Source organism: Chelonoidis abingdonii, chromosome 3, assembly GCF_003597395.2.
Source record: "Chelonoidis abingdonii isolate Lonesome George chromosome 3, CheloAbing_2.0, whole genome shotgun sequence".
Classification (NCBI taxonomy): domain Eukaryota; kingdom Metazoa; phylum Chordata; order Testudines; family Testudinidae; genus Chelonoidis; species Chelonoidis abingdonii.
Genome location: NC_133771.1, coordinates 63,146,602 through 63,157,859, shown reverse-complemented (window position 1 = coordinate 63,157,859; position 11,258 = coordinate 63,146,602). Strand labels below are relative to the sequence as shown.

At 45.4% G+C, this 11,258-nt stretch overlaps 1 protein-coding gene across 1 annotated transcript; it reads left to right on the top strand.

The window, feature by feature from the left end:
• Positions 1–6,295: 6,295 nt before the first annotated feature.
• Positions 6,296–10,634, top strand: HTR1B (5-hydroxytryptamine receptor 1B). The gene is made up of 2 exons (XM_032765832.1): positions 6,296–9,334; positions 9,547–10,634. Exon 1 carries the CDS (start codon positions 6,451–6,453, stop codon positions 7,603–7,605), a length of 1,155 nt encoding a protein of 384 aa, XP_032621723.1. The 5' UTR covers positions 6,296–6,450; the 3' UTR covers positions 7,606–9,334; positions 9,547–10,634.
• Positions 10,635–11,258: the final 624 nt, after the last annotated feature.

Below are 11,258 nucleotides of genomic sequence, written 5' to 3'. Positions count from 1 at the left end.
AGGATGGTCCCTCCTAGGGAACATTGCTTATGAGGGGCCTGGAGAAAGGGCAGAGCTTTCACTGGAGTTATTGTGTATGCTGCTCTGCAACCAGATCTGAGGGTCTCATAACAAAAGGCTGCCTTAGAAGATACCTGTGATTATGATGGGACTACTTCTGTTTCCTGTTGAGTGTCTTTTTTTCTGTTCTGTTGCCAGGAGGACATTGATCAGCCTAGAAAGAGGAGATTGACTTCTGAAGTGTCTTCCAACCCCAATATTCTATGATTCTATGATGGTCGGTTGGTCTGAGGTGGTCATGTAGCATTTGCCAAAACTCCATGCGTGATAAACTGATCATCGTCTATGAGTCCTGGTTAGGGCGAAGGGGAAGCAGTCACCAAGCACTGATACCACTTCCATGAGCTGGAGGAAGCCAGTTAGGCAGGATTCAGTGTCTGGAGATGAAGTGGCAGAGAATGCACAAGGGAGTATTGAGTCCTCTTATCATCCGACCCTGGATGTCCAGTTAAAAAGTAATTTGTAATGCAAGATAAGCCCTATTTATAGAAAGTTTGAGTGTCTTCTTCTGCACCTATGGATGCTCGGATCTTCCTAATTGGACAAATTCAAGGAAGAAAGTGCTAATTCAAATTATATGGGCTTTATTCCTCTGTGTAAAGAGTCCAATTAAGTGTGAGTATGTATGTGTCTATGTGAAAAGAGTGTGAGCATGAACACATGTGCTTGTTTCTTTTTATGGGACTTCAGAGTCAAAATCAAAACCATCCCCAGCTGTTCCTTATAATTAAATTTTAGTAACTCAAGCTGGGTATTTTTATTTTGACTAGTGACTTAAAAGTGTTGGCGTTTAAATGGCCTCATCTATATTTCAAAGTTAACATCAGAAAATATTTCACACATATTTTGGTGGTGTTTGCCGGCAAACTCAACCAAATACCAATATAAGGGAGGCTTAAGTTGTGCCTAAAGCCATATACACTGGAGTGACTTAAAGCCTAAGAGAACACAACAAAATCCATAGGTCCTGATCCCTTCTGATTCATTGAGACAGACCTATGAACCTATGCAGAGCCCTGTTGACTCCAAATGGGTGAAAAGATCCACCTTCACAGATCTGATTGTGGGTTTAGACTCTTAATTTGTGGTATTCATAGGATTGTTCCTACATGTCTGCCTTTCTTCACAAGCCATGGATCCAAGTTTGGGTCACATCAGTCATCATATACTGACAGTTTGCAATTGGATAACCAGACTATTATCCTCTTTTTTTTCACTTGTAGTTCCTTAATTCCGCTATTTTAATAGTCAAAATGTGGATAAAAGAAATATCAGAACTATTACCCCAATAGAATGAAATGACTATTTATGCATTCCTCTGCATAAAAGCCAAAAGCTGCAAGAAGTTGAATCTCTTTCCATAAGCATCTTTTAAGGCACAGTTGACAAGAATAGAAGGTTGCGAGAGTTTCTGCCTGTTACTTTGAAATGCAGGTTTCAAAGTGATGGTATAACTATGGATTAGAATCATTCATGGAATAATATATGTGATTCAAATTATTGTGCAGATTGAAACTCCAGGATAAGATGACACTTGCCAATAATTTCTTGAAGATCCTGCTATCATCCTGTTTCCTGCCTCCATCAATTCTTGGCTCTGTGGGAGCCCATCATGTAACAGCACTTGGACTGTGCACTTCTTGGGCAGAGAGAGAATAAAAGACACTCTTGAAAGTCTGCAGCATCTTTCACTATGGCGCAAATCTTGAGAATCAGCATTCACAGCCCAAAGAGAATGGATATACAGTTTCTCAAAGTTTTCTTTCCCCTTTTAATCAGGAACCTCTACGGAATAGCTCCACAGCCTGGGTGAGAACATTCCTTCTCCCCCAACCCCTCCATGGAGATCATCAATACATAACCTGCTACAGAAAGCCCAGTTATGAAGTTGTCTTTTACCTTATTGCCTGTCAGTAAGGTATTGCCAGTTCAAGCAGTATTCCCAGTAAGAAATATTGGGCATATTTGCCAAAATAGTAAGTGGGGCCAAATATAGGGGCGCAATTATTCCCTGGTGTAACTCTAGTGAAATCATTGAAATTACACCAATGATGATTTTGGCCCTGGGTGAATATACTCTTGATCATAAGATTCAGGGTTGTATAGCATAACTTTAAAAAAATGAGAAGGAAAGACATTTCAAGCCAAACAAGAGACCGAGGACTGATGAATATGGATGTACAACGCGAGAATTAAGGGAGAACAACCGCAAGAGCACCCTCAGAGGAACAAGAACTTTTGATCATAAGGGTAAACAACTGCATCAATAGAGAGTCCAGAGCGCATTCTCCAGCCACGTGGTATTTGTCTTGATTAAAAGGTTAGCCTGGAGGTCAAAAGGTTAGAATGTTACTACTGAAGGAAATGCGAGTGTAAGCGAAGAGTCTTTCCACCGAAGAGAGACATGCTGTGGGAAAACAGAAAGAGTTTTTGAAATTAAAATCAATTGGGCATCACAAATTTGCCCTTCTTGGGAGAATTCGGGGGTGGGAATTCAGAGGGAAGTTGCCTAGATGAGTTTAATCAAAATCAATAGAAAATGTTAAATGGGAGAGGGGGAATTTATACTGCAGCAGCACGAAGAACTTACATTGTAAAATCTCTTCCCACTGAAAAGAGTCCCGAAGAATACAAAAGGCTCTATGTTATTATTTAAGTAACGATCAACGAATAGGAGGACCCCGTTGTGCTAGGCACTGTTGAAACATGTACATAAAACAGTCCCTACGCCAGAGGGCGGGAGACCAAGCTTCCCTGATGTAAAGACCGAGGGTCAATATTCTACCCTCGTTTACATCCATGGAAGAGTAATTAAGCAGCGATTGAATTTACCTCTATGTAACATGTGGACATGGGCTAATCACTCACTGGCAAATGGCCAAGGAATGCATTTCCAGTGTGCAGTGAAGTGCTGTTAAATACACCATTGTGTGTACATACACAATAAAATACAACAACAACAACAACAAAAAAACGTCTGGCCCTTTAATCCAGTGCATACTTTACAACAATAGGTGACTAATCTTGGCTATATGTATTGGTTCCGTGCTGAAAAAGTGGCAAACATCAGAGGCTGATTCTTGGGAGTGAATAGGGAAGATATATACTGCTATCAGAAGCCAATGCAAGTAGAGCCAAACCTTGACAATCAAAACTGCAATTAACTCAAACTCTCATCTCTGCCAAGATACTGATTGAAGCTCTAGTCCTGCAGAGTTTCTAACTAGACGATTTCCGTGAGGACGGGCCTGGGCCTTTATGGCTTGACTTTCAAAATGCTGAGCACCCGTACCTTCCCCCGATTTGTGGGTGCTCAGCACTTCAGACACCTGTCTGAGGGGGGAGGGTGCAACGGGGGGGATTGAGTATGTCTTGCTGTCCAGCATGTCTTGATGTCCGTGCATGTCTTGAGGTCCAGCGTCACTGCTTTTCTCGGGCGGACATTCCGTACGGACGCTAGCCTGTTTCAGGAGGTCTCTTTCCTGGACAGTTCCCTACGGATAACAGCTCTATCAGCACACACGCAGCCTGCAAAGCCACAGTAGCTGCGGGCAAGTTTTCCTCTGAGCTTCGATTTGGGGAGCTTTCTTACAGGCTTCCCCCTCCTCTCGTTTATATTTGCACATCCCTACTTCTCAGCCTGGCACCCTAACACGCCCTTCGACTGGGCACATCGTCTTGTTTGGTCTGCTTGTCTCGTCTTACAAGGCATTCCGAGTTCTGACTTACAGCTGCACCGCTGGTCAGGTGGGGGAGTGTATAAACAGGAGGGAATGGCTCTCTAATTCTGTGCCAACGCCGTAGCCTATGACTCTGGCTCTCTCTATATATCAGCTTACTTTCTAAATGCTCTTTGCTTTCCAGAACTGTGCTCTAGGAGCATTTCACTGTGAGCACCCCTGAAAACACTCACTAAAAGAAAAGGCTCGCCAGCAAGAGGAAGGTGCTAACCCCTTCAGCTCTTGACATTTTACCGGGCCCACTGCACAGTACAAGCGGTTGGCTACTGGCTGCCGCTGGCTGGGCGACAAGAGCAAACGTGCAGCTGCAGAGTGCGGGCTGCACCAGGATCACTGACCTGCTACCTTGAACAAAAGGCTCCCTGGAGGTGGTGGTGACTTTGAGGACTCAGCACTCCCGGGGAACAAGAGCAGAGCTTGCCAGTTAAAGATTGACAGTCTCAATTGTCAGACGACAATGCGGCGCCAGCTGAGGTTCTCGGGTATGGAAGATTCAATGAGATTTTTAGTGCTCTGAAGTTTTATACATAAACATGCACAAATCAAGTGTGTGTGTGTGTGCGTGCGCGCGTGCACGTACGTATAGACATTTCAGGAAGAGAATTCCCTTTCCTCTCCCTTCCCCAATCCATTTTCTATACATTACCGAGAGATTCCAGCGAGAGCACCGAATCAACAAAAATCTTATATTTATTTTCCTTGCAAATCTTTCCTTTGATTGCATGTGGGAAATGACTGAAACAGCTGAAAGGACACTTCTCAACACGCCCAGAAGTTAGAAATCCTGTATATTGTGTGTCCAGTCTGCACTAACACCACACACACACTTCAGGCTTAGTCAGCAGTGCGTGTGTGTTGATTAAGCATCCTCTCCATTAAATACAGTGTGAACGCTGGAGGGGGGCTTTCTAAATGACAGTAGATGGTGCTTTAACGATCGGATATTGTCTGTTTAGGACTTTAAGCCCACACAATAAACGGGGATTTACACAACATTAGCCCATAAAAGCGCTGGGCTCCCATCAGAGCGCTCCCCAGCCCTGAGGTTTCTCCGAGAGGAACCCGATACAACTAGACCAATTCACAGGCTTTTTTTTTTTTTTGCCGGAAATCAAAGACTGGTAAACAACAGATTATAGCTATTAAGACAATAAAAATCACCCACTGCTACCCTACAGCCTAATCTCCCACCCCGTCTGCTTGAGCGCTTTTGTTTGCCTTTTCCAACCGGATCCTGACTATACCTGAATGCAAAACCTCCCTAGCGATGTACGGGATACGTGTTCTTGAACCAGGATGCACACACCGTGTGAATGGAATGCATCGCCCGCGGGCAATGCTCTGGGGTGGGGAGCGAGCTGGGTTGGGCAGCCCAGCAGCTGTGTGGGGGGAAAGTTTCCAGCAAAAGCAACTTCCCACTCCAAGGAGGCTACAGTACAGAGGGGCTGCACTATCACCCCAGCATGCAGGGGGCGCATAAGAGATAAGAGACGTTACCAAAAGACATGATCCCTCCCAAACGCACCAGCCCTCCCGGGCCCTCTCAGGGATCATGGCAGCCCGGGGTATCGGGCTCACATCCCCAGCTTTGCAGGCTCCCTGCCCCCTCGCTTGCAGCTTGTTTCCAGTGCAGAAAAGCGCCCCTCGGCCAAACCCCGGGGCCCACAGCTCCCGGCCAGGAGCGGCAGGTAGGCGAGGGGGGACCAGGCGAGAGATCCAGCAGAGCGAAGCGCGACTTGGGCCTCTGCCCGAACCGGTTCCTCTGCCCGCTCTCCCCGGCGCTCGCGGTCTCGGGGCTGGCAGCTGGAGTGGGAGGGGGTGAGAGAGGAGCAATGCACGGCCCGAGGGGTGGGGGAGGTTGAGGAAGCGGCTGACGGGGGCGTTAGGACCCGGAGGGCTCCTCCGCGGACGGGTGATGAGCCGCCGGGAACCCGCACTCGGCACCACAGGAGTTGCGCTGGTCCGGCGGCTCGGAGCTGGGGCTGTATATAAGGGGCGGAGGCTGAGCGCCTGTCGCTGCCTGCCGGAGCCCAGCCCCTGCCTGCCCCCGAGCGCCTGGCGGACACTGGGGCCCCAGCGGGGGCGGCGCCTTTGCCCCCCGGCTGCCGCGCCTCTCGCGGCCACTTGTGAATGACGTGCGGTGGCGGGGCAGAGCCGCGCAGCTAGCAGCGGGGGGCGGGCGCGGCCGGCGCACAGGGCTCCCCCCGCCAGCCCGGGCAGCACTAGGCAGCGAACCCTCCGCCCGGGGAATCTGAAGCTTCCTGCTGCCCGGGGAGCGGGGCGGCCCCAGCGCCGCAGGGGGAGCCGCTCTGAACCCCTCCAAAGCGGGGGCAGATTTCAAGGAGGCTGCGGCCCCTTGCGCTAATGCCCCGGCTCGCGCCGTGCCCGGGTTCAGCTGGCGCCACTGGGCAGGGACCCGCCAGGGCGCAGGGGAAGCGAGCAGACTCCCCGTTGGATTGCCCGGCTCGCGCGGGGATGGGGAGCGGCGCCTCTCCCCAGTCCGCGCCGGGGACCGCGGAGTTGGAAGAGATGCAGCCCGCTCCTCCGGCGCTCGCGTCCCTGGCGGGGGGAGCCGCCCCGCCATTTGCCGCCTTGGATTGCTAACTCAACGCCTGTCACTTTGCCGGCTGGCGCTTTGGCTGAGAAGGTGATGGAGCAAGCGGCTCCCTGCCAGGCGGCACCCGACAACCTGAAGGTGCTTCAAACCAATGACTCGTACCACGACCGCAATTGCAGTGCAGAGGAAGGGATCTACCAAGAGGCCACTCCGCTCTCCTGGAAGATAGTCCTCACCATTATCTTGGCTCTGATCACTCTCGCCACCATGCTCTCTAATGCCTTTGTAATCGCAACCGTCTATCAGACAAGGAAATTGCACACTCCAGCCAACTATCTCATAGCCTCCCTGGCCGTCACGGACCTTCTCGTGTCTATCCTTGTCATGCCCATTAGCACCATGTATACTGTGACGGGGAAATGGACTTTGGGCCAGATCGTCTGCGATGTATGGCTATCTTCGGATATTACCTGTTGCACAGCCTCCATCCTCCATTTGTGTGTCATCGCCCTGGACAGATACTGGGCGATCACCGATGCCGTTGAATATTCTACAAAAAGGACTCCCAAGAGGGCGGCTGGCATGATCGCTTTGGTCTGGGTCTTCTCTATCTCCATCTCCATGCCGCCCTTGTTTTGGCGTCAAGCGAAAGCGGAAGAAGTTTCTAACTGTGTGGTGAACACAGACCACATACTGTACACAGTTTACTCCACCGTGGGAGCCTTCTACTTCCCCACCTTGCTGCTGATCGCCCTCTACGGAAGGATCTATGTGGAAGCCAGATCTCGGATTTTGAAACAGACGCCAACGAAAACAGGCAAAAGATTAACAAGGGCTCATTTAATTACCGACTCCCCCGGATCATCTTCATCTGTCACCTCTATAAACTCCAAGGCTCCAGAGGCTTCCAGTGAAACGGGATCTCCTGTCTATATGAATCAGGTCAAGGTGAAGATCTCGGATGCCCTTCTGGAGAAAAAAAAGCTCACGGCTGCTAGAGAGCGGAAAGCTACCAAGACTTTAGGGATTATTTTAGGAGCCTTCATCGTCTGTTGGTTGCCTTTCTTCATCATCACCTTGGTGTTGCCTATTTGCAGGGACGCTTGCTGGTTCCACATGGCCATCTTTGACTTTTTCAACTGGCTAGGATATCTCAACTCTTTAATCAATCCCATAATCTATACAATGTCCAATGAAGACTTCAAACAAGCTTTTCATAAATTGATGCGTTTTAGATGCACAAGCTGAATGTTGAATGCATTGTTCTCCAGGGCTGCTTCAATAAACTTTTGTGTCTGATTCTACAGGTAGGTTGACTATTGTAACAATGTTATCGTTTATCTAAAAGGCTGCTCTAATGGGAGAGCGAAGTTCAATCACGCAAGCAGGGCTTAGCTTCCCTTCAGAGGGGCGAATCTGTTAAAGTTTCTCCTCTAGCCCTGGTAATGTCACTGATGCTTCTGATCCCGCTAAGTAGCAATGCCCTAAAAAAATCACTGTTGTGTCTCCTGGATTATGCCCTCTAGAAGCCGTAGAGCACTGTTAGGAGTTGGAGAGATTTTGGACACCTCCTTTGGACAGATCTACAGCTTGGCAGTACTTGAACTAGAAGTTTGTCGCCCAGCACGCCCTAGGAGAACTTTGTGTATCAGCTGTCTCTGCAAGCCCTTTCGCAATGTATCTCTACACTATCTTGCTTTTTGGTTCTTTAATTTAAAACATGACAAAATGAGCCATGTGGACTATATAAGGCTCCAAACCTTAGCTTGTACTCGGACAGAGCAGACACCTGGAAGAATTGACAATAAGGGGTTGAGGCTAACCACCTGTGACTTGCTTATACTTGAAACGGGGAGTGGGGAGTGAGGGGATATTGAGTATGAGAATAACAACGCCGTTGTGTTTGTTTTCCCGCAGCTGTGTGACTTATTTCTGTTTAGCTATTGTCAAATCACGTCAAACAAATCACACTAAATTGTACGTGCGCTTGTGCCAAAGCCTGCAAGCTGCTTTCATTTTATTGCCGCTACACGTTTCTGACATTTTACATATTTAAACTCGCAGCCAATAAAGGCCCATAAGGAGTGACTCACACCAATTTGCTGTTATTCCACATATTAATACAATAATTTAGCCCAATTAACGTTAAACAACTCTTTTTTTTAAAGATGCCTTTTCTCTCTAATCCAATTCTGCCAATCTGTCTAGGGGGAAAAAAAGAAGTTAATTTCAGAACAGTAGACTGATCAAATAGAAGCTAATCTGATTACATGACACTGAGTTGTATTAAGAGAGCCTTGGCATATCTTTTCCGTGCAGAACTTTTAAAATGGGAAGCATTTTCCCTTTGCTCTCATTCGCAATAAGATTCCTTCCACTTCTAATCCCCTTTTCATGTACCGTTATGCACCTTCAGAGACCTGCTCCCTTTAATATTTGTAAGGCAATATACTAAGAACCCTGATGTAGCTCAGGTCTCTTGATTACTCACCTCTTTGCAAGAATTACATGAAATACATGGGACATCTGCTTTAGAACAAATAGAAATGGCAAAGGTAGCCAGTTTCAGTGTTTCTGGTTTTTGCTCAAAGAATTTTGGAGCCTTTGGGGCAATATTTAGATAACTAAGTGCCAGAGTTTATGTAATATTCATTGGGATGAATAAATGTTGCTTCCAGATCGATAGTCCATACTACACTGTGTAAGTGCCAGTACAGCCTTCTCATTTGCACCTCTCAGGAAACTGATAAGTCGTTACTTCTCTAGATAGAAAGATCAGAAGATTTCGCTGTGCAATTGGAAATCCAGTATGAATTTTTCCATCTATTTCAACTAGTTTTGGATCTGGCCCTGTTTTAGGAGTAACCTTAACTTCAGCACACTATGGGTCCCATGATGCCTTTGTACACCCACAATTCCCTTCGGCTTCAAAGACAGTTTTGCCTGAATAAGGGTTGCAGGATCAGGATCATTTGAAGTAAGATGATTTTAATATAAACATTAACATTCTATATACAATCCCACTAAATTAAGCGCCAGATTCTATTTACTTCACATGTTGAACAACTGTGCATTTGGCATGATATGATGTAATATATATACTTTTCAGTGCCATTTTATGCAGAGTACTTATTGTCTTTATTGTGACACTTTAATAATTCTATGAATTTTTTCCTTTTTTGTCTGCAGAATCAAGTTGCTATTGTAAAGACACACTGCTTGAATCCCTCCAGCCCCAGTTGTCAGATTCATGATGCTTCAAAAACATCAATACATACTGCCACCAAATTGTTCTGCCCTGCATTTCAATGTAATGACTCTTGCAAAGATTCTTTTCCAAAACACCTATCAGTTACAAAAAGAGGGCAACGGCAAATCAAGATTTAGAACTCATCTGAGTTGGAAACAAAATTTGAGAGTAAAACATCTATTTATTTTGCAGGCTTGCCTTTAACTTCTCTTGCAAGTTTTAGAGGTGTGCATAGTAGTTGTTTGTGTCTATATTAGCATAGCTGTACTTATGTGCACCTCTAATTTCTTTCTTTCAGTGGAAAGAGTTGTTAACTTTACTTAAAAAGGGACCGGAGGAAAACTGCAGCATTTCAAAATATGAACAAAAAGACTTCTTGGGCAGACCATGTGTGAGACGCAGGAGTGTGCAAAATGTTATATTTGTATTTCAAAACAACAGCAAATACAAATACTGTAGTAATAAGAGTCGTAGGCATATTCAACTGCATCACACATATGGCTGTGTCCTCAGGGGATTATCCTTTATCAATTGCTATCTCTTGTATTATAATTTCCTTCATAAATTAAACACTTCTACTCAAACATAAGGGAAAACGAAAGTTCTGTGTGCTTTACGTTTAACCAGCTGGGACTAAGTACTGTTTGATGTTGTAACTAAAGTTTTGTATTTTTGTGTCCATTGCACACCCTTACTGCATCAAACACTAGAGAATGTAGACCATTTTAAATACTTAATAGCTATTATTCTACTCTATAGAGAGATGAAGCAATTTGCTTTGTCAAAAGAGCCACAGCACCTGCAAAATAAATATCCATAATCCTGGATAAACTGATGTCAGACATCAGTGAAATAACTCTCATTTCATTATCTTATTTCATTTTTTTCTTTATTCAGCTAAGACCTTAAGACAACCCTATTTACATCCAGCAGTCAAAATTAGAGTTTCAGACTGTGGCCACCTGCTGTGGTACAAGTGCATTGAGTGTTCCTCCTATGTGTAACTGAAAATGAAATACAAACAATAAAAAGCTTCACTGTGTTCTGAAGAGTATTTAGCAGCAATTGTGTTACTATCAAGAATATTTACTGGTTCACTTGGCTTTCTCAATACTGTCCTTATGGGTAAAGACAATGATTGATGAGGGTTAAAATTGCAAGCTGCAATCAGCAGTCAGATTTTTAACAGAGTGCTTCAATCTTGAGCCTTCCACTGTCCTTAGGTATAACTTCTATGTTTATTTTCTGAAACAGATAAATTTCAGTAATATAAATTACATGCTTAATAAAAGCACAGCTTATTGCAATAAAATAAACAAAACCTACTTAATCACCCAAGTGATACAGTAATTAATGCTCATATTTTAAAAAGAAATATGCTAGATTAGACTTTGTTTGTAGGCCTATCAGACAGGACAAGAGAAATCTATGGGATTTAATCAGCTGCTATTCACATATACTTGCCAAGAGAATCATTTAAACAATATTAATTTACATATTTTATCAACAGCAAATATTTGAGCTTTCATCCTTGCACATCCAAAGCTCCCATTAAATGCAGAAAGAGTGTGTGTGCATGCGCATGTGCGCACGCGCACGTGAGTACATGTACACAGAATACAAAATATAGCCCACAAGTTGCAATCACAAC